General features: G+C 33.2%; 1 protein-coding gene across 3 annotated transcripts in view; it reads left to right on the top strand.

Moving 5' to 3' along the window:
• LOC147072493 (uncharacterized) overlaps positions 1-15,559 on the top strand; it is a 43,259-nt gene extending 27,700 nt beyond the window's left edge. For 2 of the 3 annotated variants that reach the window (XM_085946792.1, XM_085946790.1), the window contains exons 6-13: positions 423-676; positions 4,527-4,728; positions 5,670-5,945; positions 6,694-6,894; positions 7,143-7,292; positions 8,312-8,531; positions 14,113-14,297; positions 14,940-15,558. In XM_085946792.1, the coding sequence (XP_085802918.1) occupies positions 423-676; positions 4,527-4,728; positions 5,670-5,945; positions 6,694-6,894; positions 7,143-7,292; positions 8,312-8,531; positions 14,113-14,297; positions 14,940-15,085 (1,634 nt within the window). In that variant the 3' untranslated portion in view covers positions 15,086-15,558. Of the gene's footprint in view, positions 1-422; positions 677-4,526; positions 4,729-5,669; positions 5,946-6,693; positions 6,895-7,142; positions 7,293-8,311; positions 8,532-14,112; positions 14,298-14,939 lie in introns of all 3 variants that reach the window. The other variant, XM_085946791.1, reaches the window with a different exon arrangement.
• The last annotated feature ends 2,920 nt before the right edge of the window (positions 15,560-18,479 follow it).

Below are 18,479 nucleotides of genomic sequence, written 5' to 3'. Positions count from 1 at the left end.
TGAAAACGTTTCCACGCATATGGTTGAAATTGCATGTAAAAAATCCAAAGTTTGTGAAGTCAATAGGTACCTACCAGCGTTCATTACAATAAACAACTTCTTTTGTAGTTTATGAATGCCATGCTTGTTTCGGAGAAAAATTCGAATTGTGTATTTTTGTTTGAATTGCGACTTTTGTGTTATGTGACCGCTGATATAACGAGTATCGCTTATAACGAGCAAATTCAGTCGGCTCCATCATCCTCGTAATAACCAAGTTCGACGTAATAGCCGAAAAATCTAAATTTAACCAAAGGTATTCGTGTATTTTGCAGGCATACGTTTGTGCTGCCGGTAGATTATAGGTAATTAATTATTAGCTAGTGACTAGTGGACATAACAGTGAATGCACCTTTATTCAGAATCGAATATTAATTTTCTAGGTGATCTAGCTGAATCTGCTCTGCGCCAGGGTCCAATAAGTCAATCAAAAATCGCCCTCGGGGCAGGGGGTGGCTGGAACAACACGCAGTCTCCAAAGTGGTATTTCCTCTCGCAATCGACCAACTACGAGATGACTGACGCTGAGATCCGGGGAGGTATTGACGGTCTGATCTTGGCCTCGAACATGAATGCTTTGATGTCTAAAACATCATCCCTGAAGCTGTCACAAGTTCTGGATATGTATTACTCCCAGGTAGGATTTTTTTTTTTGAATTATTAATAACCATGTCCTTGCTTTTTCGTACAAGGTGGTTGTTAGTAATTTTGAACAATAACAAACACCCAGGCTTTGAGAAAAACACATACATGTTTTTGTCATGACCGGGAATCGAACCCAGAACTCCCGGGTGAAAGGCCACCGCCTTACCCACTGCACCACGAGAACCGCCCTCCCAGGTAGGATTATAATTGTTTCATTTAATAAAATATTTATTATTACCTTACATATTTTTATATTTGTCTCGATTAATCTCTATCGCATGAGAGAAAACATTAGTAAATGTATAGGGCAGAGCGAGATAGGGAGAAGACGAATAAAATAGTGTAAGATAAAAGAAAAGATACACGTGAACGTAAACGCAAATTATAAATTTGAAAAATAAACTGACACGAAAATAAAGGAATCGTTTACTTTAATCGGGTCGTGAAAGAAAACATATGATATGATATTCTCATAATAGTTTGACAGATACTTACGCTGCAGTACTAGCATATCGAGTAAGTAATAGTTTTGGTATACTTTGGGCGATACGAAATAATTGTGCACACATTTTCATTCATACTTATATTTTGTTTTCGTTGGATGAAGAATACATATTATTACCCATACGAGTATGTATTATCGGTTCATTTTTTTAAAATTTATTAAGCCTTGCCTAAGCCCTAAATCAATCTATAATAGATAAAAAATACTATTCTATCCAGAAAGTATCCAAAGTTATATAAGTAATATAAGTATATTCTAAAAATATATTTTTACATACTTAATATACCTATTATCGATATATTTATTTATTACAAGTGAATATCATTTGATCTAATTTTATGCGAGGTAATCAGGCAAAGAGGCGTGTCAGTGTAGTAAAAAGTGCAAAAATAGTCATAGTTATGAAGCAATAAAATTAGTGCGAGGTTGTCAATGTTTTTCACCAGACAGATTCACGATTCTCGATCACAGCGACTTCCTGTTATCGCCGATTTCTTGTTGTCGGACAATATTACCACATTTTTATTTGTACGAGAAATGGATGTTAGCCACTTGCTCAACCTATTAGGTCCATACTCTGACTCCAAACACAAATTGAAAAAAACAATACGTGTATTTGTGTTATTTACCATGTTGGAATTATATTTCGGGTGTTTTTGTCAGTTCGAAACTTTACCATTTTAGCAACGAACGTAGTCAAAAAACAAATAGATAATGAATGGAATTTATTAAATAAACTGGCGTTTACGTGGTAGAACACCATTATGGGAGGTATTGCATTAATTTAATAAAAAAAATCTCTTTCTATATGACTTAATTTCTAGTGTAGGTACCTAATTAATAAGATCGTTAGAAGTCTTTAAAATTAGATATTAATAATTCGTAAGTAGGTAGGTACGCATTGATCTTTGTTTTAGCAGTATGTACCTACATACCTACTTCGAGGATTGTAAAATGCACCTGAGAATAAAAAAAATAAAAAAAATTGACGGCCAACATCTTTTTTTTGATGCCAAAAAATGATGCAATGTTATTTCACTACATATGATTATTTTATAAGGAAGTTAAAACTGTACATTTTTTATTTTTTTATCTTGAAGATGCCGTGAGCAAGATGCTCGGTCGTAAAATAATAATTGTAAATGTCTTTCAAATAAAATGTAGAGAATTAATAGATGCTTATTGCTTGCATAGATAGGATGTTTATAAATAATAGCATTATTAATCTCGAAGGTAAACCGTCAAGGTTATGCCCGCTTTTTTGCGAAGATTGCCTAATTTTATTAATCATGATATGCATACGTATGTATCTAAACATTCTAAACTCACAATAATTATATTAACGAACATTTAGTTTTTTTAGTTTTCGGCAAACTTTTATTAAATTATAAAGTTGTAAAAATTAAATAAAAATATAAGTACTTATATTAATGTATCAATTCAGCGCCATCTTTAGATTAATAAAGCCTGAGCATAACTTTTTGCACAAGCAACAAGTGGTCAACTGTTCAGCTGTCAAAATCATATCCCAGATTGCTTGACATATTGATTAGCCCTTTCTCGTTGCAAATTGAATTATAAAAAAATTCTCAAATCAAATATATTAACTATCAGTGTTATTTATAAATAATATACATTCCTGTTATTCATCAGCTGTTAAAGTCAAAATAGTCCTTCACACAAAAACCGGTGGTAATATCGATTTCCAAAAAATATGTAGCATTGATCTCTTATTTGTCTGTCATTGTGTGTTAATGCTAGTGTATTATTTATCATCTACCTATTACTCATCTATTCAAATCAAACCATTCCCTGTGTGAATACGACAGACGCGTCAGTATGAGCACTCTATAGAACAATGACAGGCAAAGACAGGTCTTTCATAGACAACAACGGGACGGGCGGAAAAAGTAGGACCAGTCGTTGTGAATGTATCGGCTTTTTACTTGAGTCGGCAATGATCAGTTCCATTAAACATAGCTAGGAAGGGTACCAAAACCACGGAGCACAACAATTAATCTGTCCCATCATCAAAACACACCAGCAGCCAAAACCTCGTTTTTGCGACAGGTGTCTTGAAGCTCGACTCAGGGCCCGGGTGTCAACCCAAAATGACCCCCTAAAATGTTTTTAAAATGGAAAAGAAAATAGTTGAAATCAATATTTTATCATCATCAAAATATTTATATTATGACAAATTACCTATGTTGTATTAATTGAACTGCAGTCCCATTTTCTCTATTGCAGGAACCTATGGCACGCGTGCCACCAGTAGCACGCTAGATGATTTTGCATGGCACGCGTTTGAAGAGAAAAAATAATACAATAAACACCTAATAATAATAAATGATAGATCGCATTATATAAAAAATAGCAAGCAAATACTTCAAGAATACGCATTAAAAGTTTAATGTAAATATATAATTGCATAGGTCGGTTCTTAACATAGAGGTATTAAATAAAGTTCTTAAGCTTTATGCGTCATATATAATATTATCGCAATCACCGCATCAGGCGGCGGGGGAAGCCGCGCCGCGAACCTCTAATTTTGATCGATTTACAATGCTTGAGACCACTGTAGCGAGAGTATGCCTCATTTGATCTCAGCAATGCTGATGTCAATTTGTGCGTAAAGAACCAACCTAATTAATACAGTACATAACACACAATTTCATTTCTACCCACAAAAATAAGAAACAAAAATTTTGTGAAGCTAGTAGTTGTAATTCTGGCCGACAGTTTCAAAACTTGCGGACGAAACGTAAGGCATAATTGAAAAAAGTGATAATGCTATATGTATGCAATGTTCTGTGAGTGGTATCTAGAACATCAACGTTTTTTAATGGAGTTCTTAACATTTCCCTCCATGAAAAACTGGTCGGCACGTCAGATAATTGAAAAATAATATTAAATTTGGAAAATTTTGGCACGCGTACGTAAAAAGGTTCGCCAACCCTGCTCTATAATATATTTATGTGGATGAAACACACAATAATTCACAGGTGGTGCTATGTCCTGCACACTTAGTATTACGATAATAACAGAAAGACAAATTTAATACCAAATTCTTTCTTTCTACCTATTGGAAGCCGACTCCACGGGTCTCGCGCTCAAGTCAACATTATATTTTAACAATCTAGTTAATATTAAATTCAGTTCAAATCGAACATAGTAACTGCAGGGCTCGAAACGGATCGGAGCGCACCGTATCATGAAATCTTATCGCTCCGTCTCGTGGAAAAATTAATTTGACAAACATGCATTTAAAAAAATAATAGGTACCTACTTATGAATATAAAACATACGAGTACCGTTTTTTTTAAATATTTTTTTTCAGCGAGGACTTTTCTCAGATAAACTAAAAGCCTGCAACCGCAAAGCCCTGATGACGGAGGTGGCCCCCCAGGAAACTCTGCTCAACCAAGTCTTCGGATTCTCTATCGTACTCGACCAGGACATGAATTTAGAGGGAACTATCGTCCAGACGGGATTCAAAGACTATGCTACCAATGCGGTTAGCAGCCTGTCTGATTATATACGTAAATAGTTTTTATTGTATTATATTTTATAGTATTCTATTGTTTTAATTTTCAAATATGCGCTTGGGGAAATTAAGCTAATGCCCTCAATACACGAGCCGATGGCATCATCATGGCAATTATCTGCATAGTTATCCATCCTCCACTACAGTAGGTGACTGGGTAAAGTTTAGAATTAATATAACAATACCAGAAACAAATTCAGGAGGCAATATTCAAATTTGTTCAATATATTTACTTTTTGATAACGTGAGCAAATCCGATATTTTCATTCCACCTTCCGAAAAAGTTGGTGTTTACTAGCAACAAAACAAACCGTCCCTCTGATCAACTTCATAAGTCTGCCTTTGCTATTAGGTTCCTGATTGGTTTAAATGGATTTGACGCTGTTTGAAAATAAACTTTCCTGAATTTGTCCCTATCAAAATTATTAGTCCCATATTTTTAATGTTTTTTAAACGACTTGATGTTGAACTTAGCTTCTGAAATCACAAAATGTCATAATAATATTATATTATTATTTAATGAACATGGATATAACAGACAGCACATCCTCTAAGGCTAAGGATTCAGCCGGTCTTGTGTAAAATCCTTAAAGACCACAATTAATAAATACAATTAGGTACATGCATTTATTTCCTCAGATAAATCTTATTTTAATTTTGTAACTATATTTGTACATCGTGGGCACTCAATATAATATCATTGCTACTAAGTGACTTGTTCGGTGCGCTCTTTTCTTATGATATTATTATGGCAGTTATCATACCATTTATTTTCAATATTCATTTAGCTGCCCTCATGCAATGCACACGTTCTACGTATGGATGGGACAGGTATGATATTTATAAAAAAACGTACCTACATATACATAGATGTTGTGATGACTTCAAATTATTGTGATGAATATTGAGAACCTATTGTTTGCTTTTCAATTTCAGCAACTTCTTTAAATGACCTTAGTTGCTCGGCTACAGCCACGTTACCGATTAACCTCGACGTAGAAGCATCATCAGACATTTACATTTACCTGGATGCTCAGTGGACTTACCGCGATATCAACCCAGCTCTTTCATATCTTCTGGAGAACATCAACGTTAGTCCATATGGTACAAACATCACCATGTTCAACGCAAAGGATGGAGACTTGATTATTAATTCGACATCGTCTATATCTGCCTTCCAACGCATGTATAATGAATCCGTACATCAGCAGAGTAAGTTGTTCATCTACTCTCCTCCCAATAGGCAAGATTTCGATCAGAAGTTGGTTGCAATAACAAAAATCTAATTCGTTTCGAGCTCTCATACATGTTTGTTCGTATGGAGATTTGAGAATTAAAACAACAGTGAGGACTTATAAAGATTTAAAACAGTTAGGTATACTACAAAAAAGGCGACAAATGAGTAAATCACTTAGTAATGTTTTCTTCACTCCCAAAAATAATGACGGAACGAATTAAAAGACTGACCATGCCCATCTTGTTTTTCTCTTCTTTTTCCTTCTTCTCTGACCATGTCCGCCCCTTCGTTGAAGCATATGGACACCACACGACGTCTCCAAAAATTCATGTCGTTCTCCAGTCTTGCGTCTTCCAAAATAATACAAATGTATTCTACTGGCATCTATGGAAATTACATAAAACTTTTTTACTAATCATTTTAATAGATTTAAAAAATTTCTATGGACCGTTTGATCAAAACATATTCTATAAATGCTATATTCTTGGTATGTAATATTGAGCGGCATATTATAGGTAATAAAAAAGGGAGAAAGATTTATAAAACAATTTGTGTAGTAGCCCCAAGTACTGAGAAGTGTTATTATTATATTTTTACGGATGAATCATCAGTGAAATTTGATTAAAATATGGCGGATATTGAGTTAACTGTTCTACCTATTAATAATGGTTTTGTGTTGTCAACAGTATAAAATAGTGATAAATTTTTTTATTATTTTCACAGTACCACCCGGCCTAAATTTGCCAAAGATATTCCAGTCCATCAGACAACTAAACATGGACAAACTGAACAATGAGACCGCATTGAAATGGGGCGGTGGAAAGTCTACCATAGCTCTGATTATCACTGGAACATCCACATTTGGTGACTCCGATATTACATATGCCATCGAACAACTGCGCATTTTGTATACTGAAGTTCCAGGTACATATTATTTATTTTTTCGTCATATTATTTTTCTTAAATTTAGTAAACAATAACACGTGTGATAAAGCCAACAATCAATCATGTCACTCAGCTACAACTGTAATTGATGGACTAAAAAGTGTACTCACAAATCTTCATAAAAATGGCAACTCACTCGACTCAACCATTAAATCTAAAAGAAATATTTTAAGTAAAATGAAGTTATTATATCGCAACTAAAATAAATTTTATAAATATTTTTCTAGATTTGAAGTTCCTGTATCTGGTGTCTGGATCAACTGATAGGTTTACCCAATTAGTAATTGACTCAAAGAAAGATATCATCCCTCTTAGTGTAGGAAACAACGAAAATACTGCAAATCAAATGAACGCACTTATCAGACGAATTAAAGAAGGTAATAATTAAATTATATATCAAATTATTTTTTAATGAACCGCATTAAAACTATATATATGTATCCAAAGTATAAAAGCCTATCACTCAAGCGTTCACCATCAATAGTCTCCCGGGGTTGGATATTTTCAAATGCATCCGTCTTTCTTTTTTTCATTTAAAATATCCTGTTCGACAGCTTCGATATTGATTTATTTAAAAAATAAAATATGGAAGAAGTAGCAGACCAGACAGACATGAGGGGTTCTCGAGTCCAGACCCTTCCCCCAGAAATGAAAAAAAAAACAGAAATTATGTGAAAATTAAGTGAATCGTATATAACTTAGCATGGTGATATTACAAGAAATGTTTGCTTTTATTGTTATCGAAAGATATGACAAGGCGGCGCAGATGACACAAATGGACGCAAATAGTCCGTGACTTGTAAGTGACTATTTCAACAATGATTACAACTGAATACTACGTGTTCATCGCTAGAATCAAAGCATGGAATATATGGGCATGGATATTGTATAGACGTTGTATGTTAACGTGTTGACGTGGGCTAATCAGAAAGCGATACAAGATTTTTAGTCAGTGGCACCGGCTAGGTGGTGTGGACTTTGCGAATTCCCTTACGAATTGCATCTGGCCATCAAACCAGCGCTCGAAATAAAAAAATTTACGAACCGAAGCGCTCGATAATTTTATGAAAATATTGAGGTTGTTATCTAATTGTATATGTATTTTATAAAAATAAGTCTGTTAGGTTTTTTATTATATGACATATCTAGCTCAGGCGGTCAAATTATTATTTCCACGAGACGGAGCGATAATTTTGGAGATTTTATGAACCGGAACGCCGCTCCGGTGCGTTCCGGTCCATTTCGAGCCCTGCATCAAACCATACATACGCACACAAAATCATAATTAAATTAGTGCACGCCTGTGAATATTAAACAAATAATAAAATTACTTTGTTTTTATATATCTAACTCATATAAAACAAATTATGTATTTATAATTGTATCTTTATTCCAGTCCCCCGACGTCTAATCAATCGCCTGTGTGGAGCTGATTTCAAAGCCAACACTACTGGAAACACAGTGGTTATAGATAATGTTGCTCCAGGAGGTATCAACTACTATAGACTCCCTGCAAATTACTTCTTTGCAAACAATGAAAAGACTGTTGTGAAAATTAAAGGAGGTGGCTTTGGAACTATGAACATTTGCTATTCAAGAATAGTGGAACTACCAAGGTACTTTATTAACATCAGATATTGCCTACTAGGTACTATCGTGGTCGTACAGGCAGAAGTCACTAACTCCAGTTTTGACGAAATTGAGATTTTAATGTCATTATATAGAAAGAGTAACGCTGCCTGACTGGCATAAGTCACGATTTAAGATTATTGAACATATAAAAAAATAAAACTAATGAAGAACTCAAAAAATAAGATTTTACAACCATTTTAAGAACACCAAAAATACAAAACATTGATTATCTCAGAACTGTGTATTTGGAGTTAGTGACTTCTGCCTGTACAACCACGCTATATTATTATAGAGGTACTAGCTGACGCGGCAAACGTTGCTCTGCCATATAAATTATTTCTAGTGAATATTTTGGTTGTTAAATAAAAAAATAACGAATGTATTGTAAGTGTGTGGGGATGGGATCTATGACAGAAAGAGGAATAGAGCGCTGTAGACGATGACCGCCGATAAAAACAAAAAAACATCAACCATTCATTTTCTCAATTCAAAATGAGTAATGATGTTCATAATGAATTAATTACCTGTGACAGGATCTCGTTGTTTAATGTTTATGCAATGTCCGTCTTGTCCCTTCCAGAAAATTAGCGGATATTGGAGAGCGTCCTATGAACGGTGTGTGTCAGCGATGAACTCCAGATTATTGTTTCTTCTTCGAATCACGATTTCTCGCGTCGATGTGCGGTCGCCAACCATGATTCCAGCAATGTCGTCAACAACAGTCGCATTAAATCGACGTACGTGCTCTCCAGCTGGTGTTTTATCAGGATTGGTGACAATAGCGTGATTGTCACTTTGCAATTCGTGCATGTGTGCTTTGAAGAATTTCTATAATTCATTGTGCTCATTCAACAGGGCGTCCAGTTCGCCGACGATGCGCCTGGCATTAGGCGAATTGAGGCTATTGTAGCCGCAACGTGCATCCACATGATTGATGTCCTCACCGCCGCAGTAGATTTGTAAAAATGTATGTGGTTCGTTTGGCATTGGCAGCAATGAGCCCACTTTGTGGTATACTTGGCCTTTGATTTTGAACGTAGAATAGAATTGTTGACCATTTGCCGCAGTATTGTGAACTATTTCTGTTGCTCCGGACGAAGTCATTTGGAAGCATGAATTGAATGTGCGAATGGACTTCAGGAACAGGTTTGAATCTGGAACCGTGCCGATGAGCAAGCCGTTCAATGGTTCTGGTGGTATCTCAATTTCTGGTAGTTCCACTTTTCCTGACGCGCAACACATCCTGGCTGACTCATGTTTGAATTTAAGCGCATGACAATGGGGACATTCTTTGTCCATATCACCAATCAGCACTTTCGGATGAGCGGAATATTCAATATCTGGCTTGTACTCGAATGCGAGACGAAGGAACGAAGCGGATGTAAATGTTCGATGCACTTGTTGGCGTTGTCGGTCATTTGCTCTGCGTGTGTTAACTACGAACCGGCGCGCTTGGCTCCGTTCCAATTGTCGTTGTTGATTTCGTTCAGCTCGTACCTCTTGTGATTGAGATGCACGCAATTGCAACATGCTTACACGCACGTTTTTGTTATCTTGTTGGATTTGTTCGTCTGTTCTTTCTGCTCTACTATTTCGCATGTTTGTTGCTTTATTCGTTCTACGGCCCAAATGCCCCCCTTGCGTCTTGCTGGCATTGTGCACTGTAATACACGCACATAAAAATAGATAAATAAAATAAATCGTACAAAATTTTGCACGCACTGCGTTGTGGTATGCCGAATGAAATGTCAAAATGACGCGACGCTTCTCTTGAATTCTTCTCGGACGTAGCGCCATCTGTCATTCAACAACATAAATAATTTCGTTCTGTTTGAAATACGAACGACGGTTAAATTTGTTCATACAAAAATAATAAAATCGCGATTAAAAAACGGGAGGGTGGGGGTAGGAGGGTCAAAATTTGGGGTTATAGGTATTTTTTATGCCAAATAATAAAAAAAAATACAAAAAAAAAATTTTCAAAAAAATAAAAGAAATTTTTTCTGGATAGAGATACCCTAATCACCTAGCGGTATGAAATATACTTGTTGACCTATTCTCATACCTAAAAAATATACATAAAAAAATTCATAAAAATCGGTCGAGCCATTTCGGAGGAGTTCGACCACAAACATCGTGACACGAGATTTTTATATATATAGAGATATATAACACACTGAATATTATACAGAATTATTCCAACATGATACATTTTCAATCTATAAATATATAGACATTCAGGCTAGAATTGTTGGATTATTTGCGCTCATTTTTTTTCTATTATATATCATTTAAAATATAAAATAGAAGATACCACAACAATGCTTTGAGTCAAAGGTTTATAATTATTCGTCGTAAATAAGTCTGTTAATCATTACATCTGTACCTTAGAGCTCAAAGTCTGGAAGTCACATAAATTTTTGCATTTCTGCATGCACTTTTGCAATTAATCTTTTTCAGCTAAGTATAGCTTAAAGCAAAACTGACTTAAATTGGACATCCACTCTTTCAGCTCGAAAGTATAATAATTGGACTACCGTCGTTTTAGAAGTAAATATTTTGAAAACCATGTGATATTGGACTTCCAAATTTTCAGCATTAAGAGAACGTGAATACACATTTAAATCTGCATAATTAACTCAAAAATGATAAAAATGTCACTTCCGCACTTTTAGCTTGAAGGTACAGACATACATTTTGCATTACCGAATAAGATATTATAACATCGATAAGATTTTTAAAATTACATTTGAATGGGCAGGACAAGTTATCATATAATATTTTTGCCTCTCATATAGAATATACTTACTTATATATTTAGGCTTATACCTATGTGACTGACATATTTTTTCATTGATAAGTAATCACACAAATTTTGTATAGAGTAGAAGTACATGCTTATTTGTATTTATAAAAATATGTTCATTGCATATTTATTTTACGTGTATTGCTGTTATTTTACTGTCGAGTTTTTTGATACAAATTGAGCCAAGACCGGAAGTCATCTTCATTTATAACAATTATAATTATAATTATATTTATATTATGGAAAATATCGATGGGAGCGATGACCAAATGGACTCATACAAAATAGCCTCTAATACGACAAAAAATACTATTTCAAGATTTTTCAAAAAATATTTTGGATATTATGATGTAGACTCTTTTGTTTACTATAGCCATAAAAAAGATGACCTAATCCTTACATACAACAATGACTAAATTTGTCATCCCAATATTCGAAAACTAAATATAAATAATTACCTGCTTTATATTAAGATAGAAATAATAGGTAAAAAAATTAGATGAGCAAATTCGCATGAAATCAGGCACCATAATATGTTGGTCTTCTTAGATACAGTCGAACTTGGTTATTACGATCACGGAAATAGTGAGATCTCGGATGTAATGTGGAAACATTTGTTGACATTTTAGTTTATGATTTTCTCCATACATTTCTTCACTTTTATAACAAACTACTTCTCGGTTATACCGAGCAAAACTGTTAATGTGTCGATCATATTATAAAAACAACATTTTCGACCCTAAGCAATAAAATCCGACCGGGCAGTTAAGGCGAAGTCTTCACTGAGCCTTTTTTAAAGAGGCACCTAGCGGAAAAATACGAAGCTTGCAATTTAAGACATTTTTTTGATAATTTACAATTTCAACTGTATTAATGAATAATTATGTATCTGAAAACATTAAAAATAAAAATATTTTTTATTTTAAGTCAAAGACAAACTTACAATTGTAAAAAATGTAATAAAATGTGAATTTGTTCTATCGGACCGCACCCTATTATTACATATATTTTATGGTCATATTTATTATTTTATTTTAGTTTATTAAGTTTTCTAAGCATCACCTAAGCGATTTTTGACAAATTCATAGTTTTAATATTTTTTATATCTATTTTAAAAAACATCGATTTTTATAAAAAATATAAATGTGTATAACTTGAAATCCTTTTTATTTATATCAAATCAATTATTCTCATAAATATAAATAAAATATTTATATTAATATAAATAAAAAGGATTTCAAGTTATACACATTTATATTTTTTATAAAAATCGATGTTTTTTAAAATAGATATAAAAAATATTAAAACTATGAATTTGTCAAAAATCGCTTAGGTGATGCTTAGAAAACTTAATAAACTAAATTTTAATAATAAATACGACCATAAAATATATGTAATAATAGGGTGCGGACCGATAGAACAAATTCACATTTTATTACATTTTTTACAATTGTAAGTTTGTCTTTGACTTAAAATAAAAAATATTTTTCTTTTTAATGTTTTCAGATACATATTTATTCATTAATACAGTTGAAATTGTAAATTATCAAAAAAATGTCTCAAATTGCAAGCTTCGTATTTTTCCGCTAGGTGCCTCTTTAAAAAAGGCTCAGTGAAGAATTCGCCTTAACTAGACCGATGCCGCCGGGATCGGATTAGGTTTATGACACTAGTTAAGTGTCTAAGTACATAATTGGTGGTTTCACCGACAACATTGAAAAAGTATCCACGCATATTGTTGAAATTGCATGTAAAAAATCCAAGCTTTGTGAAGTTAGCAGGTACCTACCAGCGCCGGCGGCTCAGCACTTCATTCCAATAAACAACTTCTTTTGTAGTTTATGAATGCCATGCTTGTTTCGGGGATTTTTACGATCGTTTTCAGATTGTTTATGTTCTATGCTTAAATAGAACGTGGCGTGAAAAATGTCATATAACGAGTAATGCTTTTAACGAGCAAATTCAGTCGGTCCATTGCTGACTGAAGAGAAAGCCGAAACATTCACGAATGGTCATACTTTTCCGCCCCTCCCATTGTCTATGGATGTCCTGTCATTGTTCTATAGAGTGCTCATACTGACGCGTCTGTCGTGTTCATTTATTTGTTAGAGTATTCTTAGTTTCAGATTTCTTTCAGATTATTTTAATGTATATTGGAGACCTTGGAGTTCATCTGATTTAGTGGTTATTACAAATCGATATTTCCACCTGTCTTGACACAGGGAATGGTTTGATTTGGATTTATGAGTTACATAATAAATAATACACTAGCATTGATACATCTTCTACAATTAATGTAATGCATAGATTAATGCTACATATTTTTTGGAAATCGATATTACCACCGGTTTTTGTGTGAAGGACTAGTCTGACTTTGACAGCTGATAAATAACAGAATTGTATATTATTTATAAATAACACTTATAGTTATTATATTTGATTTGAGTATTTTTTATAATTCAATTTGAAACGAGAAAGGGCGAATCAATACGTCAAGCAATCTGGGATCTGATTTTGACAGCTGAAAAGTGGACCACTCGTTGCTTGTGCAAAAAGTTATGCTCAGGCTTTATTAATCTAAAGATGGCGGTAATCGGTCCCATCTTCCTCGTAATAACCAAGTTCGACTGTATATAAAAAAAGATCGTTGCCGTAGCAGAATTTTTAGGAATGCGTACTTCAGTTAAATTGCAATATTATCCTTAATTTTATATTATATAATAATATATTTATGTTTATTATCTATTTCTTTAATGTAGGTTTTCAAACTCAACTGGAATTAATAGTGAGGGTGTCACATGCCAATCGATCACCAGCAACACCATTGAAATTCCATTGAAGGATGCTTGTAGCAGTCGTAGTTATATCTATAAATGCGAACCGTACTACATTTCGCTCGAAGTAGTCGCTTCTGGTGATACATCACAAAATTTGAAATGCTTTGGTAAGGAAAATGACAACAAATATTTACGATTCATTAATCGACCCATGGCAGACAATATAAAAAACTTTGAATATGAAATCAAGAAAAACTCTTTTATGTGTTGGTTGGTTCTTTCTTTATAACGCCATTTAACTTAATTAATTCCATAATACTGTTTTACAAAAACCTCTTACTAAAAATGATTATGTCACTTGAATTTATATAAAGTAGCTATTACCGGCTATTTCAACAAATTTAATAATAATACACAGTTTATTAAAATGGGTAATTAATATAAAAAGAATTCTACTTATGGAATACACAACATGTAATTTAAAACAATTAAATAATTAATACATATCTAAAAAAATGCATATAATGATCAACATTAATTAAATAGATAAACTCACATAAAACTCTTGAGCGTTCATTGAAAGCTTTGGTCATATTGTTACATTTTTTTTTATTATTTTGGGGACTATATTGGTAGGAGACAGTTTTGGATAACTTTACCCATAAGTATTAAAACTGTTACTTTCTATTTAAAAAGCGTTGCTTTCTAGATAACAGTTTCCAAAAAATCATCCCTTTTTCGTGGATCGTAATAAAATTAATGCTGTTATTCGAAGTTCAACTGTATTATAATAATGGTTATTATTTCAGATTCTTCGTGTAAAACACCAGATGCCGTCCAATTCACAATCACCATGGATGAACTCGGGTGTTTTAGTTCAGGATCACAACTTGTGTTCAACAGTTTCTTAATACTTTCCTCCATGTCAATATTACTAAAGACATATGTGTTTTAGAGTAATTTCTTTTTTAATGGCAGAGTTCACACACAATATAATATGATTCACAAAATAATATATCTATGTGCGCATTGAGATTCCCTACCTACTATCCTTTCTTCCTAAATCTTTGTCAAAGTTTTCATTATGAAGTACAAATAATTATCTATTTTTCATCAGTAGTAACTATTTTTGTCGAATATCGCATCAATAATATCCATTTTGTATTTCCAATTCTGATTATATTATGATGAATATTGCCTAACTATAGTTATGTATTTTAAGTTTAATTTAAAAAATATATTTTATTTTATAATATTACATAAATTTCTTGTCTTTTAGTTAAACTTCTGCAGTGCATATTTAACTTTATTCCTTCATACAAGATATTGCTACAATCAAAACAGAATTTATATAAGCCATCGGTGAATTTTCAAGCAAGAGTGTATAGAAATTTATTTATTAGTATATTGTTTTGTTATTATGCTATATTTTTTTCTACTAATGTCAAAATATTTGTTATTTTCAAAAGTTTCCTAAATAAAATATAAAAAAACACAAATACTTTATTGTTTTTTTTTCCATGTCTAAAAATACTACTCGTATCTACCATATAAGGCGACAGGAGAGGACGGAGTCAACAACATTTGGCAGGCGCTTCTGATTTCCACATTTGCCCCGCCTACTACATATTATACATCTGACAGATATACTACCCTCCATGTAACCTTGAAATTTGGAAAGATTTTTTTGAATTATTTGATGAAATCAGCCAATCAGGCGCCTGGCATTTACTAATACACTAATGTATCTATAGTCCATGACTAATACCCACTGCGTATTACACACAAATCTTGTCACCGTGTACAATTGCAAAGTTAGGTACGCGGAGGATACTCTGCCACGTACTTTTATGCACATCTACAAAATATTACAAGCTGTCGCACCTACAAGTGGTTATGGAGTGGGCATGGCCTAGTAGTCATAATTAATAGGATCGCTATTGTCCGTTTGTGACGTCTGCACACTTTTGTCTTTTAGACACGAAAAATCAAAATAGGAAACATTGGATGCCCCAGATGGGCGCACCCATTATTCATGAGTACCATGGATCTTCCAGTGGCCACAGGTCTCGCATGTCGTAGAATACCCAGAAAAATGGGGCCAACCTGTTCAGAAGGCTGTTTGCCAGCGAGTGAGATCTCGTGGGGGGATATGGGGATTAGAGAACAGATACGATTTTCTTTATTTTTGTCAGTTTAAGATAGTAAAAAATAAAGTACCTATGCACTTAACAATTTTGCATACAATTTGAGATTAAAAATAAATGTCTAGAGACGTCATTGTTGACATACAAATAAACCAGGTCACGATTCCCTGATGAAGAAGAGGAACAACCAATCTTTTATTCGGCTAGATAATTTCTACCTATTTATATTTTGTTTCTGCGTGAGGGGTCTGAACCCAAAAACCCTTTGTATGCGCGTGCCTGACAATAAGGATTTGATTGACAGATCAGGCGATGCTGTAGTCTTGATAAACTACATATTTATAAAGAAAATATTGTATAAATAAAAGAAATTAATACTAGACATGCTGCATGCATAAGGGGGATCATATATGCCAACAGAGAACCTAGCGGAAAAATACGAAGGTTGCAATTTGAGATTTTTTTGATAATTTACAATTTCAACTGTATTAATTAATAAATATGTATCTGAAAACAAGATTTTTTTTTAATTCAAAGATAAACTTGAAATTAACATACTTGAATTCAAATGAACTTGAATTTTATGGTCATATTTATTATTAAAATTTAGTTTACCCTTTTAATTAACGTAAAGCCTTTACTGAGCCTTTTTTAAAGAGGCACCTAGCGGAAAAATACGAAGCTTGCAATTTGAGATTTTTTTTTGATAATTTACAATTTCAACTGTATTAATTAATACATATGTATCTGAAAACAATAAAAAAAGAATATTTTTTATTTTAAGTCAAAGATAAACTTACAGTGTAGTCATTAAAAAAATAAGGCGATATCTTTCGCGAATTAAGTGGTCAGGTACATTGATTTATTGTGACCAAAGGACAATCAAAAAATGTGTGCATAATAAAAACCGTACTTACTTCATTATCCTGGCTTTGAAAATTCCTTCAAAGTTGTTCATAAAATATAACAATATAATATGTGAAAGAAATTTTAACATATATTACCACTTTCATGTACCCTGACGATAAATTAAAAGGCAACGTAAGTTAATAAAAATAATTCACTAATCATATTTTAATTCAGTGAAGGTTTTATTTATTTTGCAAAAATGAGTTTCAATAGTATCACTTCGTCAAAAGTGGCGTCAAAACTAAATGTCAACAGAAATGGTGAGTTTTCACTGAAATGATAGTTAATGCCTGTGGTCAAAAGATTAAAAAATCGTGATAAGTGTATTGGTAATATTATATATTGTGTCGCTAGATTTCAAAATCAGCCAAGTCCATAATAGATGAATAGGAGAAAAACAGCTTTTTGTTTTCTCAAATACACAGTCACAAAGGTGAAAGTTTATATTATTTTGAGTATAGAATATTTAAAATTAATAAGTTCCATATTTTGATAATGCAGAAATGTTAGAAAGCAGTAGTTATTCAGCAATTCACAAAAAAGTCAAAAATACCTAAACGTGGACTTGGCTGATTTTGAAATGTAGCGACACATAGACGTTCTCAGCGCTCGAAATGGAAAAGTTTACGAACCGGAGCGCTCGACAAATTTTCTGAAGATATTTACATAGTCATCAAATCATATGTGTATTTTATGAAAATAAGTGTGTCAAATTTTCTATTCTATGGCCTATCTAGCTCAGACGGTCAACATATTTTTTCCACGAAACGGAGCGATAATTTTACAAATTTCACGAGCCGGAGCGGCGCTCCGGTGCGTTCCGTTCCATTTCGAGCCCTGGACGTACTAGAAATTTTGTATTGATCTGATGAATTAATATTAAATTTGCAATAACAGCGCATTCTTTGGCTGCAACTGAAAGGTGCAGTAATGCACTTTTCCGAAAGCGCCTGTTGCACTGCAACAGAGTTAACACATATAACTGAGACGCAAACCATATTATTAAAAATTGTCTGAAAAATTAAAATTAACAATAATTAATTTTAAATTGCCAAAACAATTTGTTTTAATCACATATTAATTGAAGCTATATTGATTACTGTGTAATTTAATTCATCAGCGCTGCATTTTATTAAACTTAAAAATGTTTATGTATAACCTTCAACTAATATTAAACAGATGTCTCTCTTCAAAACAGATAAATAATATTTCTAGCTGGAACACTGCAGGCAGAGGAAAAATCGTAGGTATAAAAATAAGGTAAATATTGGTGGTAAGGCGATGTCTTTACCT

This window comes from Rhyacophila brunnea, unplaced genomic scaffold (genome assembly GCF_057557595.1).
Source record: "Rhyacophila brunnea isolate RB1 unplaced genomic scaffold, BYU_Rbru_1.0 scaffold_2, whole genome shotgun sequence".
Taxonomy (NCBI): domain Eukaryota; kingdom Metazoa; phylum Arthropoda; class Insecta; order Trichoptera; family Rhyacophilidae; genus Rhyacophila; species Rhyacophila brunnea.
This window is presented reverse-complemented; position numbering and strand designations above follow the sequence as displayed.